The 27748-nt window shown below is 42.8% G+C and overlaps 1 protein-coding gene across 1 annotated transcript in view; it reads left to right on the forward strand.

Annotated features, from left to right (window-relative positions):
* Nucleotides 1-294: 294 nt before the first annotated feature.
* The window catches only part of mtmr14 (myotubularin related protein 14), a 44757-nt gene continuing 17303 nt past the window's right edge, over nt 295-27748 (forward strand). The window contains exons 1-12 of the mRNA XM_079241879.1: nt 295-959; nt 3483-3631; nt 6286-6394; nt 8223-8298; nt 13153-13213; nt 13415-13537; nt 17173-17246; nt 17705-17775; nt 17857-17931; nt 21733-21799; nt 24001-24086; nt 26676-26752. Coding sequence (XP_079098005.1) covers nt 825-959; nt 3483-3631; nt 6286-6394; nt 8223-8298; nt 13153-13213; nt 13415-13537; nt 17173-17246; nt 17705-17775; nt 17857-17931; nt 21733-21799; nt 24001-24086; nt 26676-26752 — 1103 coding nt within the window. The 5' untranslated portion in view covers nt 295-824. The remainder of the gene's footprint in view (nt 960-3482; nt 3632-6285; nt 6395-8222; nt 8299-13152; nt 13214-13414; nt 13538-17172; nt 17247-17704; nt 17776-17856; nt 17932-21732; nt 21800-24000; nt 24087-26675; nt 26753-27748) is intronic.

Here is a 27748-nt window from a genome sequence, read left to right on the forward strand (position 1 = left end):
ATAGGCACATCGGGGGGGCAACTTAGGGCTCAGTGTCTTGCCCAAAGACACTTCGGCACATAGTCAGGAGAAGCCTGGAATCAAACACCCAACTGCTCTTCCTCCTGAGCTATAGCCACCAAGAAAAGTTTAAATACAAAAACAAAATAAAAAACAAACAAACAAACCAAAACTCAATGTTGCATTTTTGTGTTGAATTGTGGCACTTTTGTGCTTCCATACATGCAGGTGCAGTTGGTGACGTTTCCAAACATCAGCCTCATGATCAACAGACGTAAAAGGGGAGATGGCTGTCACGTGCTCACGCCGTCTTCCTGTTTACCGCCTGAGTCTTCAGACTGTTATGTACATTGCAACACCACACTTCTGCTCTGTCATCTCCGCGTATTATTGATTTCCTGCTGCTGCGGACTTCACGTCTGAGCTGCTTTGACCAGCTTGTCTCGCGGAAACATGAAGACGTGACATTGAGAAACGTGAGCAGGCCTGGAAGGATCCTGGAGATTTCCTGACTCCAGGTGTCCGGAGATCAGCCGGTGAGAGCGTGGAGCAGCGCGGCGGTGAAAAAGTCCTGCAGCTGGAAGAACCGGCGCTGCTGGCTGGCTGTACGCCGGCGACAGGCTCGTGTCTGCGGGGTGGAGCTGTAAGCCGGTGCCCTGAATCCAGGAAGGGTCCCCGGCTCTGGCCCCCTCAAGCGGGCAGTCAGGAAGAAGCTGGCCGGGAAGGGATGGCCTGTTCGGCCTTCCCGCTGCACAGGACAAGGCTCTGCGGTGTTTGAAGGGGGTCGAGTCCGGCTAGAGGCCACCGCGGCCGGGCGAGGCGTGATGATGGCCGCGCTGCCCTCCGCGGGCGACGGCTTCACGGCCTCCGGGCTGTCGCTGAGAAAGGGCGAGGAAATAGCGGATTTGATAGATTTGTTCTCCAAGACTCAGTACAGAGCAAAGGAAGTCAGTCCTCGGGTAAGATTGTGGGGGGCGTGTCAACATCACCCCCTTTCCAACACCTCTGTTTACAATCAATATATCTGATCTAATCAATGTCACAACATAATATATGTGATTTATGACCAATAAATTAGTTTATTTGGGGGGGTTAGGAAGATTTTAAGGGCCCCACGACTTGATGGGGAGCCAAAAAGATGTAAAAACTATATAAGAAACTCATTAAAATATATTAAACATTTTTTTCAAAGGTTGGAATAAAATATTGCAGTAAAATAAACTGATAAGCCATTTATATAATTAAAATGACCTAGTTAGATGTATGCCCTTTATAGGGCACTCATTGAAATACCTTCAAATTAGAAATATTAACCTAAAATTGTCCTAGTATGAACCAAGACCTTCATTCTGTTTTTACATTAACAACAAAAAAAAAAAACTAGTTTCATGCTGAATATGAAAGGAAACAAAGTGATAAAAAATAGTCACTTGCCCCATAAAAGGTTAAACACAGCCCTATATCTTTATTATTCCCATGAAAAGTTTTTTTTTTTTTTTTTTTAATCAGCTTGAAGCAAAAACAAAAATCTAAAACTTGCAATCCAGTGGTGGGGTCTATGCTGTTGTCTTTCATAGGACCCAAAATTCCTGGCGGCAAACCTGCTTGTATTAGAGTTGTTACAAGTTTGATCAGAGTAGATGTGATATGCTGCAGATTATTTGTTGGGATAAGATCACAGATTCTGCAACAATATGATCTGGATCAAATCCAGAGATCGATATCAGCCAAAGTTACAGCTGATTTCACACAATAACTTCCATGTAAATCAATCGCAAATGAAATTTCTGTCCTGATCAATCAGACATTTAAATAAAAAAACAAAACAAAAGCAGACTGAAACACATCATGCATGTTAAGATTGAACATGTTTACACCGTAGAACACAAACAAATAAAAATGTATTTTTGTTATTCATTTAAAGCAGGATAACACATTTTGTGAAAAAACCCCCCCAAAAAATACCAAACAAACCTGTAGTTATCTATACATTTATTGTCTTTTGGGGCATTTAAAATTATGTGGGAAAATGTGATCCTTCTAAGCTTCTGATAACCATAAAAGTGACTGTTTTACTGTCTGATAAATCTGGTAAATGCAGACTGGCGGGGAGATATGTGAGAATAATACATCCTCCTCCTCGTGCTGAAATACAGACACTTGATGCCTAAGGTTTTGTTTCTGGCATCATGTTCGGACTCCGTCTGGGTGTCATGCTGGTTTAATAAACAACAAACAGATTTAAAGCCGGCTCTGCTGAATCCTCCGTCCAGAGGTCGCCTCATTACAGCGTCGCAGTGTGAATATGACACATGACAGACTGACCGGATGGTTTAAATGTCATCTGAGCTGATTTACAGATCAGAAATGAACACACTGATGAGCGGATTGTGCTGCTTTATCCTCCTGCAGTTCTGAAGCAGGAGCTCTTTCCCATCTTCACCATACCGCACACGTACGCAGATTTATGGATTGTTATATGCCTATAAATGATCAAACTGCTGTTTAAAATCATTACATCGGAACTGATGATGGATGTAAGAAAATGTGACATGATGGACCAACAGGAAACTGTTTGGAACCATTGGTTAGGTTGGGACAAGTCATGTGAATTATCTGCTGCTTATTTCTGTTCACATATTTAATCTTTTCTCCTTCTATATCTGAGGTTGCCAAAAGTTTTAAATCTACAGGTATACTGTGTTCTTTATAAATGTAAATGTTCTTGGATATGAAGCTGAAACTAACTCTGAAAATGTCTCGCTAAAAACGTATTGATAAGTTTGTTTATTGGTATATGGCAGCAATACAATAAAAATATTGATTTAAAGCCATATTTTGATTGAAAATGGTTACTTTTCTTGTTAATTTTCAATATTTTTGTACAATTTAGACATTTTTTAGTTCATAAGTTCTATTTTCATACAAAGTTTTTATATTTTCCTTTCTTTTTTCTTTATTTTATTTACATATTACATTTATTTGACATATAATTTATTATATTTACTCATATCCACGTCTGTTATAACTTGCAGATCACAATGAATCTATAAAACCACCAGAAATTTACTCCCAGGTTTTTAGAAATGAAAAATTCAGTATTTCACATGATCAGAAAAACTTTCCATGATCTGTAAGTTATACATGTGAACATTTCTACGTGTGTAGTAGTTCTGACCACCAGAACGGAGTCATCTCATCATACGAGCTGAAATCAGGAAGAAATATATATTTAAAAAAAGGTGTTTTGAAATTTTTTACATTTAAACAGAAACAAATTAAAGTTAAGGTGGACAAATTAAGAACTTTTATTGAAATATTACAGTAAATCTCTTCTATGTTGTTTTCATATTGACCAAATTCACCCTGCGGACCAGATTGGACCCACTAGTGGGCCGATTCTGGCTCCCGAGCCATATGTTTGTGCAAACCCCAAACTGTTAGCAACCATTAACATCATGTTGTCTCGTTTCTTCCTTCAGGTGGAGGCGATAGAGAGGCGCTGTCTGGAGCTGTTTGCCAGAGATTACAAGTACAGCGTCATCCATAACTCCAACGGAGAAGTGTGTGGCCACTATCCCCGCCAGATAGTTTTCCTGGAGTATGAATGCACGGATGTCGACAGAGACAGGTACTTGTACTCTGTCAATCCGATCATTTCTGGATGCAAAGTCCAGCCAGCGGAGTTACAGATTACCCTGCTTGTTGTTTGTGTGTCTCCTCAAAGCGCACACACATCTCGCAATGGGGCCGGGAGCAAAGGTCAGCCTACGTCTCTGACCCCTCTGAGCACATATAGGGAAATGTTGGGATTCCTCTGTCACATCCGCCGATGTTGCAACCAAAACAGGGAAAAGAAAAATGTGGCGATTAAATAAGCGACTATCTGATAAGGGGAGCTTCTCCTGAAAATGGCTGCATGTACCGTCGTGAAAGAGCCTCTTCCTCTCGCATATCGACCCTTTATGAAATGAATGAATGGAAAATACTTTATTATTCCCCAAAGGGAAATTCAGTATTGTAGTAGATAATAATTAACTAGAGGAGATCTTGTTCTGGAGGCTGATGGCTGCTGGCAGGAATGATCTTCTGTATCTTTCAGTCTTACATCGGACCTGAAGAAGCCTCTCACTGAACACACTGTGTTGTGGAGAATCCTCCATCATCTTCATCAGCTTGTGCAGCATTCTTCTTTGGACAATCAGCTCCAGCGGCTCCAGAGTTTATTATGAGATTTCAGATAAACGTAAATGAACCACTAACAGGACAAACGCTGCTTAACTCAAACATACTGCTTAGATTAGGAAATATTTAGCTAGTTCTCCAATAGGGCTGCTCAATTATGGTAAAAATAATAATCACAATTATTTTGACTGAAATTGATTATTTAACACAATTATCCGTTATCTTTAACAACATGAATTTATTTAACATTAAACCGTAGCTTTTAAACTCTGTCTTTAGGATTCAGCAAATGTTAGAAAGCAAATAACATGAAGCTTTGTCTTGATAAAGTGCAAATACTGATGTACACTGAGTAGATAAGTATAAACTATGTTTAGGTGAACTTCCACAACCTGCTGCAGGTATTCTACATTGACCTGCAGCCGGAGCCGACTGAGACTGGCCGCCTGGGAGTGCTTTAGGACGGGAGAGGCTCCCGCTGCTCCTTCCTTACAGTAACTGCAGAACAATATGTGCCTTCAAGTCAGTCGCCAAAACACCAGAAAAGTCTCGAATAACTCCAGTAAAAGCTGCTAGATTTGTCGCTTTTAACAAAAAAAAGTCTCCAGATTTAGTGAGAAAGTCGGCAAGTTGGCAACAGTGTCTGAATGAAAGCAAAGCGGCTGTGGGAGGAGTTTACAGCACAGCGCTGCAACGCCAGAGACGCTCGATTAGCAGCTGAAGACAGCAGGAGAGGAAACTGCAAAGAGAAAAATAATTGCACCTTTTTTTTTTTTTTATGATTGTTGAAAACCTAGATCGTAGTTGAGATTAAAATCCGATTAATCGCTCAGCCGCGTGCACAACCCGCCCTGCCGCGGACAAAGTTGCTCGTTAAATATGAAACTATAAAAGCACTCGGAGAGCGCAAACCTCCACCAAGGCCTTTAAAAAGTTCCTGGAAACGGTGATCTGGATCATCACCAAAATTTAATCAGTTCTTCATTTTCACATTTCCATCAACTCTTGAAATTTTGATAAGTCTGTCTGTAACCTTTTGAGTTATCTTGAGCACAAAGAGGCCGAGAAAAAAACAACCTCCTTGGCGGATCGTAGTTGAGATTAAAATCCGACTCATCGCCCGGCTCTGTTCTCCAACTGAGTTACCGACGTTTTCCTCATGTACAACCGACTCTTTCAGGATGCGCATGTCCCAGTTGACATACTGGTCCGAGGAAACAGGAGACTCGAACCCTCCTGGTAAAACTGTCTCAGGTGACAAATGAGGCAGGTTTCGGTGGTGATCCTGAACTCTGACCTCTGACCACGCCTCCGTTCGCTGCAGATAATGCTGAAACCTTCATCGTTCTAGTCGGAGCTCAGCCCTGAAACCTTCCCAGTACGGTCAGTTCCTTAAACATGACTCTTCAGAGTGTAAAGTTGGATCGTACATGACAACATGACAGCAGCTTCTTTCTGCGTGGAAACGTGTACGGACACGCGGAGGAAATGCGATGATCAGCAGAGAGGAGAACTGGTTGATGCAGCTTCTGTTTCCATCAGAGTAAAACACGGAGCTGAATCCGATCCAAGCGGTGTGAGCTTGATCATGTTTCTATCAGAACCTTTACAGAGTTATTCCACATCTAACCGCGGCACATTTTCCCTTCTGTGGTTCTCCCGCTACGTGTGTTTTCATCGTGTTTACCCACAATGCCCTGCGCTGTAGTTCCCTTCCTGCATTTGATTCACTTCACGCACACTGAGAGCTACGTTTGTAGCCGGACTGGAGTTCACGGGACTTCCTGAGCAAACGGAGGATCCCTCGGAGGGCGACGTACTTCCACACTCTGGCTTTTAATGCAGAAGTTGCTGTCAGGCATTCACGTGCGCGCCACCAGCTGTGCAGCTGCTGCATCGCCAGGACTTCTACCTCCACAGTTTGCATTCCTCCACACTTTGGGGTTAACAGTAAAAAAAAATGGATTTAACACTTGGATGCCGAATCGTCGGCGCCTGCATCGTTGTAACCTGCTTCTGCAGAGATGAAGGCAGGCGACAGTGTGGAGCGTCCGGGTGAGGCGGTGTGTGCAGGTATTTACGTTTGCTTTGTGTTCGCAGGTTTGAGAGCACGGTACAGATCAGTAAGCTGCAGGACTTGGTGAGCCGGAGCAAGTTGGCCCGTTGCCGAGGGAGATTTGTCTGCCCGGTCATCCTCTACAACGGCAAGGTAAGACGTCTAACGTCCGCCGTTAACACAGCTTTTCATGAATGCCGCATTTTACAACGAGTTCAGTGTGGAAGGTTAAGTACAGCGAGCAGTTTTCAGTTGTCTCAGATGAACGATGTCAAAGCCGTCTTTTGTTTTGTGTTTGGTATTCCAACAAAGCAGGAAAGGTGAAGAAGGACTTGTGACCTGATCGACGGGTCTGATGTCATCCAGCTGATTCATGCAGACTTTTACCTCTTTGTGCGGTTACATGATGTTTTTTTAAATCGGAATTAATAATTCGGAGTTAACGTATTCTCCTACAAGTTTACATGAAAATAACTGAATAAAGGTTTACATAAAACACATCCTCACTTAATTCCTCTTTAGAGCGGCGGGTTGGGAAGGGTTCTGATTGGACAGAGGGTGCACGTGACGTATGACGTATACTGGAAATAAACAAAGTTAACTCCCTGCTTCTCGTCTTTTCAGTCGTAACTTGTAAAAACTACATAATAAGTACCAGTTTTGCTGCTATTTTTATTATAAATGTGAAGTAGCAGCTCAACACGAGCATACTACTTCACTTTCTGCAGCAACTGAGAAGGAGAAGAAAGATAGACCAGCGAACACGGGAGGCAAAACAGCGGGACAGGACAAGGTATGACGAGCATGCTCAGAACGACCGGAATTAACTTGGAGTGGAATAAAAGTTTACATGACAGAGGAATTAAATAGTTCAGAATTAAAATGCGAATAAACCAGACACTTACATTGGAATTAAGTTTAATTCTGAATAGAAATTAGCATGAGGAATGAAGTGTTTACATGGTCGTTTCTTATCAGTTTAAAGCAGAATTACTTTTATTTGGAATTAAAGAGGAATTAAAACTCCCATCTAAACACAGCAAATGTTGAGAAATGATGCTGTGAATTTCCTGCAAAATGTTTACAAGATTTGCAGGAAATTCAGAGAAATCCTGCACATTCCCCACAGTTCTGTCACAGTAAAGAAGATAAGATTTTGTCCGGATTTGATTCTGATTTTTTTGGGTATCGATTCGATTTAAATTGCAATTCTCACAATTCTTTGGTATGCAGATTTTTGTAGATTAAAAACCAAAAAAATGTATAAAACTTTATTTTTGCTCGTCATTTTTTTTAATTTCAACGAGGAGAAAACAACACAGTAGCCAGACCGTCATTCTGCTGCTATAATGCCCAAGAAGACAAAAAGATCAATAAAAACAATAAAAATGACAAAAATTTGGATTATTTTTTATTTATTTGGAAAAAAAAAAAATCACATTTAGAGTTATTCCACATCTAAAAAAAAAAATCACATTTTTTTTTTATCAAACAATTGATTTTAAAATTGTAAAGCAAAAAAAAAAATCCTGATTTTCAATTTTTCGATTCAATTTTCCCACCTCTAGTAAAGACCTTTACACACCGATACATTCATTCATTCATTCATTTATCATCCTAACCACTTAGTCCAATGAAGGGTCACGGGGAAGCTGGAGCCTATCCCAGCAGTCTTAGGGTGAAAGGTGGGGTACACCCTGGACAGCTCGCCAGTCCATCGCAGGGCCCGATACGATGGACTGGCGTGGAGGTGAATCATCAGCGTTTCTGTCTACGCACACCGAGCATCGTGTGAAATTGTGAATAAATGATGAAAATTGTAAATCAGACTTGCAAGGCGGATTCCACATGTAGCCACGACAACAGCGTGTTGATGCTGGAAGAGAAAAGACCGAAAGATCGCCGGACTGGAAAAGAGGGGAGAACTGGGAGAGTTTCACTGTTTAACCGTCAGTCTGATCCTCTCCTCCTCTCATCGCAGCATATCTGCCGTTCCTCCACTCTGGCCGGTTGGGGCGAGCTCTACGGACGCACAGGCTACAACTACATCTTCTCAGGTACCACACAAACACCATGCCTGTGTGTGTGTGTGTGTGTGTGTGTGTGTGTGTGTGTGTGTGTGTGTGTAGTACACACAGAGGAAGTCACAGCAGTCAGATTTTCCATTCTGGCTTCACTTCCTCCATTTTGAACTGTTAATAATCAGAGCAGCTGCTAGAAGTTCCTCAAAGTGTCAGAGGATCGGTTTTGTTACAAAGTCGCCGCCTTGTCGGATGTCAGGACGCTCCGACCAGTGATGTGCAGTGAGGTTCAAGGCTGGGGAGGCACTGACTTCTCAAGAGTCAGGTTTACAATAGTAAGAACTGGAACAAACAGCACCTTTCCACACAGCCAGTCTTTTGGCTCGTACCACTCAGTTTGAAAAGAACGACTCCTCTGCCCCGCAGTTTGAAGCAAACCTTTTAGCTCCGGCGTTGCTCTTCCAGCACGTATCGCCTTCTGTTTGGACTGGAAATGAAGTTTTGAGACATTTTTTAGTGTTGAAATATAATCCTCCATAATGAGATGGATCAGGCAGAGTATTAAATAGCTGCTGGCTTCAGCTTGGCGCCGACTTTCCGTTGCCTCTGCTGAAGCCGCTGCAGCGGCTCACTGGCTGACTTTTCTTTGCACTTTATTGTGCGATCGGCAAGGATAACTCTCTCACACATACATACAAGACATTACACAGACTGTAGGAAGTCATGGTGTTTCACTAATGTTTATGTTAAGTTCATATTGGCTATAGGCCGAGGAACAGAGACGGGCATGCATCATTTTATCCAGTTTGTATTGGATTGTGCTGTCGGACGTGTCGCCACAGCCTCACCCAGGGTTTCTCCCTTCGGTGATAACTGACGGACCTCCGACCGACTGACGGACCTCCGACCGACTGACGGACCTCCGACTGACTGACTGACCTCCGACTGACTGACTGACCTCCGACTGACTGACTGACCTCCGACTGACTGACGGACCTCCGACCGACTGACGGACCTCCGACTGACTGACTGACCTCCGACTGACTGACGGACCTCCGACTGACTGACGGACCTCCGACTGACTGACTGACCTCCGACTGACTGACGGACCTCCGACCGACTGACGGACCTCCGACTGACTGACCTCCGACTGACGGACGGACCTCCGACTGACTGACGGACCTCCGACTGACTGACTGACCTCCGACTGACTGACGGACCTCCGACCGACTGACGGACCTCCGACTGACTGACGGACCTCCGACTGACTGACCTCCGACTGACGGACGGACCTCCGACTGACGGACGGACCTCCGACTGACTGACGGACCTCCGACTGACTGACGGACCTCCGACTGACTGACTGACCTCCGACTGACTGACGGACCTCCGACCGACTGACGGACCTCCGACTGACTGACGGACCTCCGACTGACTGACCTCCGACTGACGGACGGACCTCCGACTGACGGACGGACCTCCGACTGACTGACGGACCTCCGACTGACTGACGGACCTCTGACTGACTGACGGACCTCCGACTGACTGACTGACCTCCGACTGACTGACGGACCTCCGACTGACGGACGGACCTCCGACTGACGGACGGACCTCCGACTGACTGACGGACCTCCGACTGACTGACGGACCTCCGACTGACGGACCTCCGACTGACTGACGGACCTCCGACTGACTGACGGACCTCCGACTGACTGACGGACCTCCGACTGACTGACGGACCTCCGACCGACTGACGGACCTCCGACTGACTGACGGACCTCCGACTGACTGACGGACCTCCGACCGACTGACGGACCTCCGACTGACTGACGGACCTCCGACTGACGGACCTCCGACTGACTGACGGACCTCCGACTGACTGACGGACCTCCGACTGACTGACGGACCTCCGACTGACGTTCAACCGGGATGTTCGATTGGTTTCATCGTTCTGCAGCTGCCGCCGTGAAGACGAGAGAAAAACGTTGCGGTCCCGCCCAAACCGAAGCTCTTTAACGCTGACATAAAGGTCTCGATGAAGAACTTCCTAATCCGTTACAGATCAACCATCAGCAGCAGAACAAATCGCCTACTGGAAGCGTGGTTTCCGTGGCAACCTGATGAAAGCCTGCATGTTGTTTTGCTAAAACTTCAGTTTGTTTATATTCAGTATTTTTTCTTGTTTCGTTGTTCAGTTCTGGTTAAAAAAACAACAAGTTTGGGTTTAAATCTCCCAGATGTTTGATCTCACACCGTGGACATGGACGGGTTTTCACACCGCTACACTTTCAGACTTTATTATTTTTCTGTCGCGGATGTTTTTCTTCTTCAGAAAAGTCTTCCATCCTGAACCCCCCTGTAGTCCAGACATCTGGAGGATACAGGAGATTCTTCTCACACGCAGGAATCGACCAGAACTTCCTGCAGCTCCTTTAGCACAACTGCAGGTCCAGTTTTTCCTGCTCCATGGCAGATCCACAGCTGTGGTACCTTCCAGATCTTTTTCACGGCTTCTGCTCTGCAGGAGACCTGAACAAACACCAGGAAGGTCATACGAGGACAGCTGGACTTTATTTCATCTGAGCCTCTTGGACTGATGACAGCTGCGGAGCGACTCGTTCTTTATATCAATCAATGTCGTCGTTTGATCGGAATAAAAACACTGGCTGACTTTAGGTTGCTGAGAAATTCCTGATTTTTTTTTTGTTGTTTTTTTCACAATTTAACATTTATTTAGTGTTTATGAAGCTATTTCAGTTTCAGCCTTTAAAACTCTGGCGTTTCTCAGAAACTGTTTCTATGTGTTTATTCTGCAGACAAGTCTCTCTGTGTTTCTGTTTTCCTGTTAACAGCCCAGGTTTTATCTCGTTGGTATCGTTGGTACCGAGTACGGTTACAGGCACAGAGCGTCGGGCCCATACCGAATACTGGTATCAGGGTATCCAATGTACACAGTATCATAAATAACTGTAACCAGCAATAAACAGCTGGAGGAAAAAGTGTAAATATGTAAATAGTTTCTGTTGTGTGTCTGTTTTAAAGGCATTTTTTTCCCCCCTAAAGTCCAAGACCTGAGAGAATGATGAAAAGGCTTCATCTGCGCGCGTGTGTGTTATTTCTATAAAGTTCTTCTTCTGGTTGCCTGTCCACTGCTACATCTACTGACATCTAACATTGACATTGATTTAAAATAATTTCAACCTTATAACCTGACCAGTGAGGCTGTCATGAAACCATAATACCAGCATGTTGACTGGGATTAAAATGGTAGCGTTTCTACATTCAGTTCAATTCATTTCAATAAACGTTATTGTCATTGCACAAGTGCAATGAAAGTGACACAGACCGCTCTCGTGTTAAAACGATTAAATCAATAATTAAACACATAAATAAAACACAGAAACAATACTATAAAAAACAAAACATGCATTAAAATAGAAGGAAACCTCCCAAAACAGCAACGACTGGTTGGAGTTTTAAGGATTAACACAATGTGAGACATAAACTTTAAAAACTTGTGCTTGAGGATGTTTAAATGTTACGTCGGCTGTCTGGAACATGATCAGGAAAAGTCTCAGATATTTGTTTAAACTGGATTTACTGAAGCTAAACTTTACGGAGCAGAGTGGGTTTCTGTAGCTCTATAAATGCCACCTTCCTGACGGCGAAAGCTGACTGTCAGCGTGACGCAGCTCACCGCGCCTCCTCCAGTCTTCTACATTAAACACAGCGATGACAGCAGATCAGCGTAAAAACCAGTCCTGACTGGGTTTGTAGTGGTTTCCTTACAAGCAGACTGGTGTTTCCCCCCAGACCTGCTGGTGTTTCTGTTCACCACACAGTCCGGACAGGACAGGAGTTTAGTTAAGTGTGTGTGTGTGTGTGTGTGTGTGTGTGTGTGTGTGTGTGTGTGTGTGTGTGTGTGTGTGTGTGTGTGTGTGTGTGTGTGTGTGTGTGTGAGCGGAGGCTGAGCCATCAACATGTTTTATTTTCCAGGGAAAAGCGTGAAGATACAAACATACGATTGATAGAAATGTAGATTTAATCTGGACTTCTGAGAGCAATAAAAGCCATAATATTCAGCGTGGTGTGTGTGACGCTGCTGCGCTGCGGATCTGATCTCACCGAGATGTTAAACACGAGATGAAGGCTGTTTTCTGCTCTCTTCTCTCATGAACATCATGGAAACATGTGGAAGAACGAAGTAACTGTTGTCTGATCAGATAAAACGACTTGCTGAGCGACGCTCCTCCAACTTTCAGCTGTTTCACACACAACTGGATCGCACAGAAGTTGTCATTAAAACAATAATTAGGATTTAATGTGATTAGTTAATCGTCAACTTTAGAAAAAGTGCATAGACAAACCTGCTTAAACCGGTTAAATCCAACATTAAATGAGACGTAGAGGAAAAGTGAGGGATTGTATGTTTAATATTTCATTCCCAGTTCAGACTGCTGTCCAGACCAACACACACTCTGGACGTTGAGCTTTGATATTTAACATCATGGGAAAGAAAAACGACAGATTTTCTGCTTGTTGAATCAGGATAGAGTGGAAACCTTCTCCTTCCTGGTGAGGATAACCAGGTTATTACAGTCTGACTTTATTGGCTCATTGATCGCTGAACTGACCTATCATTAAAGCTGCAGTGGGAAACTCCACCTCGTGCATGTGAAGGTCTAAAACCTGGCTCTTCTATCCGTGTAAGCTTAAATCTGCCTCTGCTGGTTTGGTAAAGAGTTCATGACATGCCCAGCAGTTAGCATGCGGCTTGTTGCTCTGGTGCCGATGCATCGCCGGCGGCGTAATGTTGTCATATTTCTACACGGAAGTGCGTCTGAAGAAAACCTGTCATTAAGTCTCAGTTCTGGCCTCATCTCTCGGTAGGGGGCAGTGACGACACATGGACGGAGACAGAAGAGGTCCCAGAGGACGACAGCGCAGTCAGGTAATCACATCTGCTTTGTTTCATTAAACCAGACTCTGCTCTGTTGAGTCAGCATCACTGTGAAGAACCTGGAACCAGAAGCTGTCAGGAAAACAGAAGATTTATATGTCAAAGTGCTGAAAAGGATTTTTAAGCTGCAGAAATCTTGAGATGGATAAAAATCATAGAAATTCGAAGATGTGTTGTTCCTCTTGTGCTCAGGAATGGGGATTCGCAGCTCTTTGACAAGGTTCGAGGACACGACATCAAGCTCCTACGCTACCTGTCGGTTCGCTACATCTGCGACCTCATGGTGGAGAACAAGAAGGTTAAGTTTGGCCTGAAGTAAGGAAGCTTCTCATCAACTCTGCTAATTGTCATGCATGTTTTTATTTCCATGTGCGTGAGGAAAAGGACTGATAAACAGGCCTTAGATCAGGTTTTATCTCTCTGATTGCTGCTTTCATCTGTGGTTTAAATCTTCATTTAGTTTTTTTTAAAGCTTCGTTCAACATGTTGCGTGTTGGAAGTTGACATTTAATAAGATGCAGTCACATGACGGCATGTCAGCATTCATTACAGCATCAGACCAACACACTGAGCTGCTGTCAGAGCTAAAGCCGCGTGTGCGTCTGAAAGAAGTTCCTCTGTCGGGTTTAATTGATAACTTGAGAAAAACTGCATTCATCCTTGTTTTAAAAAAGCTTCAGGCTTTATCGTTGCTGATCTGTTTTAGCTGCTTCCGCTGCAAGAGATGCATGATTGGCCACAAAAGTCCTGATCCAAGCACTTTGTGAGAAGTTCATTTTGGTGCTGAACAGCGAAGTGGTGGAAAAATCTGAAACACCTCTGGCTTCCAGTTCAGCTCCAACTCAGCTTTATTTGTTTCACATCAATTCACGACAGGTCGCTTAGAAAATGTGGAGCCGAGTTAGAATCCATGTAGAACAAATCCATCATATGATCCACGTTAGTCCTGTTTATAATAACTGTTCATTTAAACATAGAAATCATGAGCTGGATAAGAGACTAGCAGCGGATCAAACGGTCTCTTTGACTCAGTCCTGAGTCCTGAGCTCCAGTAGAACCAGTACAAGGAAGGAAAAGCTCCAGTAAAACCAGTACAAGGAAGGAAAAGCTCCAGTAGAACCAGAACAAGGAAGGAAAAGCTCCAGTCGAACCAGAACAAGGAAGGAAAAGCTCCAGTAGAACCAGAACAAGGAAGGAAAAGCTCCAGTAAAACCAGTACAAGGAAGGAAAAGCTCCAGTAGAACCAGTACAAGGAAGGAAAAGCTCCAGTCGAACCAGAACAAGGAAGGAAAAGCTCCAGTAAAACCAGTACAAGGAAGGAAAAGCTCCAGTAGAACCAGAACAAGGAAGGAAAAGCTCCAGTAAAACCAGTACAAGGAAGGAAAAGCTCCAGTAAAACCAGTACAAGGAAGGAAAAGCTCCAGTAGAACCAGAACAAGGAAGGAAAAGCTCCAGTCGAACCAGAACAAGGAAGGAAAAGCTCCAGTAGAACCAGTACAAGGAAGGAAAAGCTCCAGTAGAACCAGAACAAGGAAGGAAAAGCTCCAGTAGAACCAGTACAAGGAAGGAAAAGCTCCAGTAGAACCAGAACAAGGAAGGAAAAGCTCCAGTAAAACCAGTACAAGGAAGGAAAAGCTCCAGTAGAACCAGAACAAGGAAGGAAAAGCTCCAGTAAAACCAGTACAAGGAAGGAAAAGCTCCAGTCGAACCAGTACAAGGAAGGAAAAGCTCCAGTAGAACCAGAACAAGGAAGGAAAAGCTCCAGTAGAACCAGAACAAGGAAGGAAAAGCTCCAGTAAAACCAGTACAAGGAAGGAAAAGCTCCAGTAGAACCAGTACAAGGAAGGAAAAGCTCCAGTAGAACCAGAACAAGGAAGGAAAAGCTCCAGTAAAACCAGTACAAGGAAGGAAAAGCTCCAGTAGAACCAGAACAAGGAAGGAAAAGCTCCAGTAAAACCAGTACAAGGAAGGAAAAGCTCCAGTCGAACCAGTACAAGGAAGGAAAAGCTCCAGTAGAACCAGAACAAGGAAGGAAAAGCTCCAGTAAAACCAGTACAAGGAAGGAAAAGCTCCAGTAGAACCAGTACAAGGAAGGAAAAGCTCCAGTAAAACCAGTACAAGGAAGGAAAAGCTCCAGTAGAACCAGTACAAGGAAGGAAAAGCTCCAGTCGAACCAGAACAAGGAAGGAAAAGCTCCAGTCGAACCAGTACAAGGAAGGAAAAGCTCCAGTAGAACCAGAACAAGGAAGGAAAAGCTCCAGTAGAACCAGTACAAGGAAGGAAAAGCTCCAGTCGAACCAGAACAAGGAAGGAAAAGCTCCAGTCGAACCAGTACAAGGAAGGAAAAGCTCCAGTCGAACCAGTACAAGGAAGGAAAAGCTCCAGTCGAACCAGTACAAGGAAGGAAAAGCTCCAGTAGAACCAGAACAAGGAAGGAAAAGCTCCAGTAAAACCAGTACAAGGAAGGAAAAGCTCCAGTCGAACCAGAACAAGGAAGGAAAAGCTCCAGTAAAACCAGTACAAGGAAGGAAAAGCTCCAGTCGAACCAGAACAAGGAAGGAAAAGCTCCAGTAAAACCAGTACAAGGAAGGAAAAGCTCCAGTAGAACCAGAACAAGGAAGGAAAAGCTCCAGTAGAACCAGTACAAGGAAGGAAAAGCTCCAGTCGAACCAGTACAAGGAAGGAAAAGCTCCAGTCGAACCAGAACAAGGAAGGAAAAGCTCCAGTAAAACCAGTACAAGGAAGGAAAAGCTCCAGTAGAACCAGTACAAGGAAGGAAAAGCTCCAGTCGAACCAGAACAAGGAAGGAAAAGCTCCAGTAAAACCAGTACAAGGAAGGAAAAGCTCCAGTAGAACCAGAACAAGGAAGGAAAAGCTCCAGTCGAACCAGAACAAGGAAGGAAAAGCTCCAGTAAAACCAGTACAAGGAAGGAAAAGCTCCAGTAGAACCAGTACAAGGAAGGAAAAGCTCCAGTAAAACCAGTACAAGGAAGGAAAAGCTCCAGTAGAACCAGTACAAGGAAGGAAAAGCTCCAGTCGAACCAGAACAAGGAAGGAAAAGCTCCAGTAGAACCAGTACAAGGAAGGAAAAGCTCCAGTAGAACCAGTAAAAGGAAGGAAAAGCTCCAGTAGAACCAGAACAAGGAAGGAAAAGCTCCAGTAGAACCAGTACAAGGAAGGAAAAGCTCCAGTCGAACCAGTACAAGGAAGGAAAAGCTCCAGTAGAACCAGAACAAGGAAGGAAAAGCTCCAGTAAAACCAGTACAAGGAAGGAAAAGCTCCAGTCGAACCAGTACAAGGAAGGAAAAGCTCCAGTAGAACCAGAACAAGGAAGGAAAAGCTCCAGTAGAACCAGAACAAGGAAGGAAAAGCTCCAGTAAAACCAGTACAAGGAAGGAAAAGCTCCAGTAAAACCAGTACAAGGAAGGAGAAGCTCCAGTCGAACCAGAACCTCCTAAATTTAATGTTTATCAGAAAGAAATGTTTGAAGTGTGATCTTGAAGGTGGACCGGGTTCTGCCATGGAGAGGGTTGTGAAAGTCGTGGTAAAAGCAGCGACATTCTGACTCACGGGTAGCTGAAGTACAGCAATACTAACAGTATAAAGCTAGATTATCCGATTTTACACACACATATGTATATATATATATATATATATATAGAGAGAGAGAGAGAGAGAGAGAGAGAGAGAGAGAGAGAGAGAGAGAGAGAGAGAGAGAGAGAGAGAGAGAGAGAGAGAGAGATATACACGTGTGTGTGTGTGTGTGTGTGTGTGTATAACAACACTGTCAACAATCACGTCTGAAGCACCTCCTGATTGATTCTCTGGATTAAAACTTTCCTCCCTTCATCTGTATGAAGTTCATCTGTTAGCGGCTGTGTGTTCACAGATTTTCTGTGTGTGTGTGTGTGTGTGTGTGTGTGTGTGTGTGTGTGTGTGTGTGTCTGCAGTGTGACGTCCTCGGAGAAGGTGGACAAGGCCCAACGCTATGCAGACTTCACCTTGCTCTCTGTGCCTTACCCAGGTAAGCAGCCGCAGCGTTTCACCAGAGGTTCAGAACAGAAACGATGGATCTGTTCTGAACTGGGTCACCGTGGTTACGTCCCTCAGCTGCGTTTCACCAGCTGGGTTTCTGCAGCCAAAGCCAGTATTTCAGAACCTGGCCGCCTTAGTCGTAGTGACAAAATCCAGTTACTTCTATCGATCTCACTGGAAACTGATCATATCTGTCCACATGAGCTTTACTCAGCTGTTCATGTGGACGAATGTCCTCATTTTACATGAAATTCCTGTTTCATCAGACGTTGCCTGTCTGCTGGACAAGATGAAGTCTCTGTTTGCTAGAAAGCAGGACAAGAGCTAACAGATGTTGACTGACATCTGGAAAGTAGCTCAAACCATCACATGAACTTTTCAGTCTCCTGAAGCATGTACCAGGTGCTGTGTTGGAGCTTTCTTATAAAAAATGTCTTTTTTCCCCAGGCTGTGAGTTTTTTAAGGACTACAAAGACAGAGACTACACAGCTGAAGGTCTGGTGTTCAACTGGAATCAGGTAGAGGCTCTGTGCTCCCAGTTAATCCAGTCTGTGATGGGAACCGGATGTGTTCTGACTCCTCTGTGTCTGCTCCAACAGGACTACGTGGACGCTCCTTTGACAATCCCAGAGTGTTTTACTCAGAACTTGAACATTGACTGGACCCAGTACCAGGTTAGTTCTCCTCCTGTTGTCTCTTCTCCTCCTCTCCTCTTCCTGTCTTGTTTTTCTCACTTCCCGTCTCCGTGCCGTCACCTGTCTGTCAGCTGGCCTCCGTAGCATATGTGGTGTTTCACTGCCATCTGTTGTACACATCATGAACTTCTCTGCTCAAAGATCCTGAACAGCAAACGTCTCACACTGTGTATTCCAGCATCATTCAACCCACAAAATGTTTCTAAATCCAAGTACGCCCAGTTCTGGTCCTCCAAAGACCTGATTCAGATGAACGGATCATTAATGGGATTGTGCAGAACGTGTCAAGCTGTGTAGAAGGTTTGTTTAATCTGAATGAGGTTTGCCGAAGCAGGAAAATATCTAAAACCAGCAGGACAGCGGAGCACCAGAACAGGAGATCCCCGACAAAAATCCACTGTATAAGCCAGACCTAGTCAACTTCCTGTTATCTAACCAGCCAATCACGTGGCAGCAACTCAGTGTGGTTAGTCATGTGGACATGGTCCAGACGCCTCAGTTCAAACTGAGCATCAGAATGAGGAAGAAAGATTTAACCCTTACAACTCCAAGCAGTTTCTCACTTTTTCTTTTAATTATTTATTATTTTAGTTTAAAAAATGCATTTAGAAGTGCAACCCTTTTAATTCCAGTCAACATCCAGACATTTAGACATTGTCAGATGGCGGACGATGAGGCTAAAACCAAGCAGCAACCTGTGGCGGGTTAAAAGTGAATAAAACTGCAGTTCCCCCTTCATCCACTAGGGGCTCCATAACAGAGCGAATCCCCTTAGACTCCCATGTTAAAAAGACCAACTTCACAGCAGAAATAAACATGTTTACTGTCTGGTTCAAAAATCCATTTTCAGTTGAATAGGTCAGGTTTACCTTCATGACAACTGTGGGGGGAGGGAATTTTTTTCACACTCCCCCATTTAAAAGTAATTTAATCTAGAAATTCAGCATATTTAGGGGCATGTCATTTTGATTGACAGGTACCCAATCTCCCGCTTCAAGTAAGAAGAACGTAGAACAACCGCGGTTTTTAGCCGGTTGACAATATGACTTAGCTTTAGCTCGCTTACCTCCGTTAGCTGGTTAGCTCCTGTTATCTCGGGGTTAGCTCGGTTAGCTCTTAGCTACAGGCAGGTCGGAGTTAACTCGATGTCAATCATCCACCATGATGCTCACAGCCCCCCGTCTCAGCTCCAACTCTTTGCCTGTATTTGTATTTTCCGAGAGACGACACGCATGACCCTGCCAAGATGGCGATGGTAGGAACTGCCCACTGAGCTTCAATTCAGCTCTTCAGAAACCTACGGGTGACGTCACGGAGGCGCCCATACAGTCTATGGGCTAAAATGATGTAAAAAAACCAATCTAATATTGAATATTTTACTTTGCAGTGTTAAATAAAGCACTTTGCAGAAATTACACACAGATTAACAGTGAACAAACATTTTGTCATTTCCAGTTCATCTTTCATGTCTTGGCTTTCAGGGGGAAAATATTAGCTTTAAACAAACACACAACACAAAATATTTACATATTTATCTTTTTTCTTCCGGCTGTTTGTTGTAATTTAGGCCACTATTTATTTACAATAAATAAAAAGCAGTTAAAGTAAAACTATATTACTCTACCTACTGTACAACAAAGCTGCTTTTAGTACCACTCTGGCTTTATTCCAGCCATAGAGGACCATTATTTTTCTTCTTTTCAGACACACAGAACTTTTGACTCCGTTGTTGTTATTCGGCTGCTCCTGATTGGACATTACCGTCAATTTAAGCTCTGATTGGTGGAAAGTTCGACAGGAGGTGGTTTCCTCATAACCCCCAAGATCAAAATAAGAGGTTCTTTAGCTACATAGTAGTGTTGGTGATCTTTTTTTTATTATAGAAATGTCATAACTGATGGTGTTATCATGGATCATAGTGGATTTACCGTAGAGTCTCTGAATACATTTTGAGGCTGGGTGGCAAACCTCCCTGATGGGATGTAAATGCCTGTAAAACTTCTGTAGATCAACTCAAGGGTAAACTGTCCATCATAATTAACCCCATAGAGTTACACATTACTGTTCCTGAGACGTTGTTGATAATATAAGCGATCGGGCTCAGGGCTGCTGGAGATCTAGCGGATTTTATGGTTTAATGTGGAGCAAATAGAACCTCTGTTTATAGTAGCCTCAGTTTCCTGTTGTAGGCTGGCACTCGGTGTGGTTTTCTGCTGCTGTAGACCATCTGCTTCCAGGCTGGACGTGTTGTGTGTTTAGAGATGTAGTTCTGCATATCTTGGTTGGAAATAGTGCTTGTTTGACTTCCTGATGTCTTTCTGTCATCTCCAACCAGTCTGCCCATTCTCCTTTGACATCAACAAGACATTCTGGTCTAGACAACTGCTACTCACTGGATATTTTCTCTTCTTCTTTTATGGTTTTTATGGTTTTAAACTTTACAGTTTTATTGTTTTGTTTTATTGTTTTCTGTTTTAATATTTTAATTATGTTATGTTTAGCACTTTGTTTGCAGTGGCTGTCAGAAAGTGCTTTATAAATAAAGTTGGCTTGGCTTCTTCAGATCTTGTCTGTAAACACTAGAGATGGTTGTGTGTAGGCCTGTCTCTGTAACAAATTGTACCATGCGTTTAATTGTCTCAGAAATAATTGCGATAGACGATAATATTGCGTGAAGCGATTATTGTTGTCATTTTGAGACATTTTCATCTAAAATAATAATAATGCTATAGTAAAGCAAGTACATCCTTTCAGAGATCAACATACTTTCATTTCTAAAGAACATTTAGCTTGATGTGCAAACTAGACTCATCCAGTTCCCAGTCTGCTGAAACAGATCAGGACTTCTCCTGGGGTTTTGGCAACGTGGTCATCTGGAACACATGGTCTCTAAACACCATGTAACACAGTTACATAGTCTATGGTCAGCTCATATAAGGGGACATGTTTGGACTGGACCAGAGGTGGAATGGTAAAGTTGAATGTCTTTGATCGCCTTCAGTTTGGCATTTTTCATGTCGTCGTAAAGTTGGAAGTTGCCGTTTGTAAGATGTATGTTCATCCAGGCTATTCATACTGGTTGTGAAATGTTTGCAACATTTTTCTAAATGTCACATTTTTAACAACATTAAAGGATGGCGTCGCTTTACCAACCACGCTGTCTGAGAGCACACCATGTTGCCCTGTCCTGTTTGTATTCAATCTGTCCTTTAAACACCACAGTGATGGTACTGTTGGGAAGATGGAGCTAGCCTGTTTGTTATGGTCTTTTTTTTCCCAGCTGGGAAAACTGAAGTTGATAATTGTGTTTTAAGTGCAGATAAAAGCTTGTTGTATTGCCATTTTTAGTTAATATTGCCTTAAAATAAATACGGCACTCGACAAAAGAAAGAAATGAAAAGACAAATGAAAATAATTGCATCCAGCGCACATTTTTTGTTACTGTGCGATTAATTGACTTATTGCGACAGGCCTAGTTGTGTGTGAAAATCCCAGTAAATCAGCCGTCAACCAACAAAATGTCACATTCAAAGTCTCTTAAATCCTCTTTCTTCTTCATCCTGATTCTCAGTCTGAACTTCAGTAAGTCGACTTCATCATGTTTACAGACTAAATGTGTTGAGTTGCTGCCATGTGATTGGCTGGTTAGATATTTGTGTTATTAGACAGTTTAACAGCAGATGAAGTGGACGGTGTTACAGTTAACAGGTTACCAGATCTCAGCGTTTGGTTCTCTTGTAAAAACTAGGAGTTCATTCGTATGTTTTGTTTGTTATTCAGTCCTGGGACCTGGTGGAGCAGACCCAGAACTACCTTAAGCTGCTTCTTCACATCATCAACAGTGATGGTAAGTGGATGTTTTTGTTCTTTGTGGCTTAATCTTGCTTTAAATTTTTCACACAGACTTCTGGACTTTCCAGCCTCTTCAACAACATTAAAAGTTCTCAAATTAAATGTTGACTCATTTGCAAATTGTTCTTTTACTTTTTTTTTTTTTTTTTTAAATCCGGAGTGAAATCTTTCTACATGCATTGGTTCCCATTCGCTTTTAAAAAGTTCTCAGTTTTTTCATGGGAAATGTGTGTTTCCAGACTGGTTTTCCTGTTTTTATCAAATGACAAAAAACTGTAACTGATGCACACTTGGGATGAACAGTAGTCCAGCAACTTCCTTCTTCATCTTTATTTTATTCTTTTTTCACGTTTTCATGGCACAAATATACAAACACATGTAGGTCCCCTATGAAAAGCACATATTGTACATTTGTACATTGTACAAGTTAAATTCAGATTAAGCTTAGTGTGCAAAAGAATAAAAAGGAAGACACACGTCTCGAAGCCTCAGCCGGCAATTTCAACCCAGCACTTCTCACCTGAGAACGCTGTGGGTCTAGTACTTAAAGAAAACTATGAAGTCGCACACGGGCTTGCCCAGTGACTTCACAATAAAAGCAGTGCGTTCGACAATCACAATATATCTATATAATACGTACCGTGATCAGAGACACGCTTACAGTAAAAAGTATATGGGCTGACAACATAACAATGAGGATGTATTACAATAATCGCCTTTTAAAGGGTTATTAATCATTTTAAAGCCTGAGAATTTGAGATTTTCCTGCACAGAGGTTTCCCAGAAGATTACTTATGGCCGGGGTGTCCAGCTTCGGTCCTTAGGGGCCACAAGATGGAAGGTTTTCTGTGCATCCCTGCTCCAACACAGCTGACTAAAATGAATGAGTTAATATGCAGACCGTCATAGGCTGTTGGATCCATTTAATTTGAGTCTGGTGTGTTGACGCAGAAATACGTAGAAAATCTGCAGGTCCGACTTCGGACAGCACAAAGAGTCACAAAATCAGAGGAAGAGGAACCTTATGGCCGCTCCGCGCCGACCTGGTGATGGAAGTAGTTCATCTCACACACATCTCCGTGTTTACAGTAACATTTCCTGACACGTGTTGGGAGGAAAACGGTTGCAGTGAAATTCAGATGAACATGACTGAAGGAGCCAGAGAAGTCGTCAATAAGTTTCTGTTTGTGTCTGAAAACAAACATCTGAACATGTTAATATAAACTGTTCATCTCTGGTCGTTTATTCTTAGTAAGAAAAACACTAAAACAATGGTGAAAACAAGAAGCAATTGATTATTGGATTTGGTAGAAGATAGAATATTATGGAGGAAAAAAACCACTCACGATCATGCGTGTGTGTGTGTGTGTGTGTGTGTGTGTGTGTGTGTGTGTGTGTGTGTGTGTGTGTGTGTGTGTAAAATACATGATTTATAATGTGTGTAAACTAATTTCTGACTAACTTTAGGTAGATGTAAGTTTATGTTTAAATGCACACTTAAAAAAAAAAAGTAACACAAATATTTTACACGCAGTTTTTCTTCAGCCTCACAATAATAGTTTTGTGTTTAAAAAGACTCTAAGCAGACGAGTCGTTAAATAAACCATCCAGAAGTTTACACACTTTTCACGCCTCATGTGGACGTGGTGCATTCAGGTGCATCAGATTTTCTTCTATAGTTGGTTTAAAGGGACTCCGTGTGACTTTTGGGGCGCTAAACCTGTGACTTCCGCAGGCTACACGACACGATTAAACAGTCTACATCCCTGATGCTTGAAAAAACACTCGCACAAAGCAAAAACTGACTCAAAAACTTTAGTAAAAGTGAGTTTTGAGTATTAAAAATCATTGTTTGCACTGCAAAAACTGAAATCTAAGTAAGATTAAATATCCTAAATTGAGTACACATACGCTTATTTTTTTAAAGGTAAGATAATTCTTAGTTTTTATGCCAGAGAATTCCTCTCATTTTTACATGTTTTTGGAAGTCTTGACAAGACAAATATTCTTGTTCTGTTGGCAGATATTTATGTAATTTTAGGCAACATTTACCTAATTTTCGAATTTTTTTTTTTTTTTTTTTTTTTAAGGCTGAGTTTTTGTAGTGTAGGGAGTCACATCATTGAAGCCAATTAGCTTAAATTAGCCCCGCCCCCTTCACGCCTTAATGTCCAGTTTGGTTTTGTGTCGTTGCAGATGACAGCGGCCTCCTGGTCCACTGCATATCAGGGTGGGACCGAACGCCTCTCTTTGTATCCCTCCTCCGGCTCTCCCTGTGGGCAGTAAGTTTTCTGTCTTTCTGGTTTCTGAAGCTCACTTTGTCTTTAAACATTCATGAAGGACAAACCAGGAAAACTTAAGTTCCCATCACATTAAACGAGTCTCGTGTCCAGTTTCCTGAATTTCACACAGAAAGCACAAGACTCTTGATGTGTTTTTCACTAAGATTCATCCCTTCATCCTGATATTGACCCATTTCCTAACATACAGAAGGTGGGATGACTGGTGTTTCCCAGCAGACATGCTGGTGTTTCTGTTCAAAATCACAAAATTGAACTACAGAGTGCGTGTGTGTGCATTAGTTATGAATGTGTTTATTGATTTTGAGGAAAAGTATGAAATAGTTGAGCTTATAAAACCATTTTTATGTGTATAAAAAGCAAAAATGAGTTCAAAAGGTTAAAAAACAGATAAATCCTTTAAAAATCAGCCCATGAAGATGTCTTGCACAGGTTGGCCTGGTTGCTGACAGAGCTGTTTACACTGATTACAGTCAGTCCCTTCAGGATTTCACCGCTTTTTCAAGCATTTTTTTTTCTTATTTTGGGATCTAAAATCCCAGACTTTGTTGTTGTTGAGAAAAGTTGCAACAATTCTTTATTTCTTGCAAAAGCACCTGAAATGTTTTTAACATGATTTATAATAATAATACCTGTGGTGGCAGTGGTTCAGGAGGGAGGACCACTGGCCTGCAGGTCGGCGGTTTGAGCCCCCACAATGCAGCCATCCTCTGAGGACCAGCTTGGATAAATGCAGGAGTTGCGTAAGGAAGGGCATCTGGCATAAAACATGAGCCAGCGTAAACATGCTTACGTGGCTTCTGATTGGTGGGTGGGAGAGAGTGGGTTGCTTTGGCAACCCGTTGAGAAAAGGACGAAGCCAAGAGCAAAGGAGGAGGATTTATGATAATTATAACAGTGAATTAAAATCCAGATTCTGGTACACCGAGACTTTTAACTGGGAGGGTTTTTCCCCGTTCAGCAGAGCGAAGCTCCAGCAGGAAGAAGGAACGATTCAGGTTCTGTCAGCACTGGAAACAGATGCTGATACTTCTGTTCCTCGTCAGATCTTCTCTGGAGGTTTCTCTTTGAAATGAAATGAAAAATGTAAGGGATAATGCCCGACGAGGTGTCCATTATCAGAAATTAATGGACGACGCGGGGGCGTGAACCATCCTACGCGAAGCAACAAATACCCGATGATGCGCCTCAACGTGGGTGCATCATCGGGTATGATGATGCGCCTCAGTCCGCACACTGTGTATGAATGTGAGTGTGTGTGTGCACAGTGTGCCATCCAGCAATCGAGTCTGAAAGATAAGAGTGTTGAACAGAAGTGCCGTCCCCCTCCTCTTAACGGGTTCCAGTGAAAATGTGATTATTTTCTGCCTGAAATGCATATTTCTTCACAATATGAAGGAAATCGGGGAGGATGTTTATCATGTTTATGTGATGTCTGACGTTGTCAGTCCAGATATTCTTTCTAGCCGTTTGTCACTAACATTTCTGTTGCCACGGTTACCAACTGCTGTTTGAGCCAGCGCACTGATTTAGAACTATTAGGCTATTTGACGGAACTTTTTTTAACTGGTGTCGAATATTACTTTTTAAATGACAACCTGCAGCCAATCAGAATCGAGTATTCACCATGGTATAAACTTTATTAATCCCCAAAGGGAAATTCAATATTGTAGTATATAATAATAATAATTATTAATTTGAGGTCTTTTTCCGGAGGCTGATGGCTGCTGGCAGGAATGATCTTCTGTATCTTTCAGTCTTACAGCGGACCTGAAGAAGCCTCTCACTGAACACACTTTGTTGTTTCATCACTGTGTTGTGGAGAGGGTGTGAAGAATCCTCCATCATCTTCATCAGCTTGTGCAGCATTCTTCTTTGGACAATCAGCCCCAGTGGCTCCAGAGTTACTCCAAGCACAGAACCAGCTTTCTTGATCAGTTTGTTGATTCTCTTCAAGCCTCTGGTTCTGATGCTACTACCCCAGCAGATGCTGCAAAGCTGACTGCACTCTCCACAACAGACTTATAGAAGATATGCAACATCCTGGTGCAGACGTTAAACCATCTCAGCTTCCTTAAGAAGTACAGTCTGCTCTGACCTTTCTTGTAGATGTAGTCAGTGTTGCATTTCCAGTCCAGTTTGTTGTCCAGCTGAACTCCAGGGTTCTGGTACAATACTATGGTTTTCAGCACAACCCTGCAGTTACAGAACAGTTTAGCTCCACCTTCACGCAGAACTTGGGAGGAAGAGTCGTGGATGTTTTGAAGCCCGTCATCCAGAATGTGCTTCAGTCTGATCTAGGTTTTATGTAAACATCTGATTGATGAGGAAGAAAATTAGACATTATTGTTGTTTTAAAGAACAACATTTACATATTTAACAACACACTAACGTTGGGGCTAACGGCGGTTCGTTCACCTCTCAGATTTAGTTTCTATGAGGTTGTCTGATCACATCCTGATCAATAATTATTGATTGTTGTGAAAGGAAGACGATTTCCTGGTGGATTTGAAGTGAACTTGACCAGAGACATGAAACATGAACGTTTAACGTGTTTTTGTACGTTCACAGGATGGTGCGGTGCACGCCAACCTGGAACCTGCTGAGATCCTGTACCTGACCATTGCTTACGACTGGTTTCTCTTCGGGTAAATTCATCTTCTTTTCATCTTTCTTAATTAATATTGAGGATTTTTGGCTACTTGTGGTCTTTACTTGACAGTAGCTTGACAGGAAGGAGGTCAAGATGTGGGGTGGCATGCAGCAAAGACCCTAGACTTGGACTCCAACGTCGGTCAAACTGTCCACTCCATCTATGACTGTCACGATGCGTGGAGATGAGGACCCAAACGCTGGCTAGAGCGACAGGACAGAGATGTTTTAATGAAAAACTTGAAAGGACAAACAGACAATGAACTAACAACTGAGAACAGAAACCAAGTGATATAAATACAGAGAAAACAACGAGTCTCGGGTGTAAACGATAAGCTAAGTGAACCAAGGAGAACTAATGAACAGGAAACACAACTGCAAAACAAAACAGGAAAGAAGAAGTAAAGACTAATAATAACACAAAAGCCACATCATTAAAAGGAGCGTCCATCTCCAGTCTGCTGCACTCGTATTTACGTCATCATGGATCAGGACTTGGTATTCTTTCTCAGATGGTGGAGATCATGATGCAACCCCCCTTTGCTCCTGTCATCTTGAACCCCTCCTTGCTGTAACATCTTGGTTGTACTTCAGATGCTTCAGTGATCCAGCTCACCAGGATGTACAACAGAAGTGTTGGAATGTCGTTTGGATTGGATAAATGTGGATAAATGGCATCAGAGGGGGGCAAAATAATCACAACTGAAGGGGTCACCACCACCAGAAGGCACTGTAGCAGAGGTTTAGGACAGATACCAGTACTTAGGGATGCCAGAGACTGATAGCATGGACATTATCTACAACCTGTTATCTACAGAGAGTAAGGCAGGGCCTGAAGAGTAAGCTTAATGGAAAGAACAAGTCCAAAACATCAGAATTACCTGCCAGTGATCACATCCCAGCTGGTAGGGGCGGGAGACAAAATAGTTTCACATAAAAATCTGGATTTTTTTGTTTTTTGTTTTACAATTTTTAAATCTTTTTTTTTTTTT

This window comes from Telmatherina bonti, assembly GCF_933228915.1.
Source record: "Telmatherina bonti genome assembly, chromosome: 6".
NCBI classification, from domain to species: Eukaryota; Metazoa; Chordata; class Actinopteri; order Atheriniformes; family Telmatherinidae; genus Telmatherina; species Telmatherina bonti.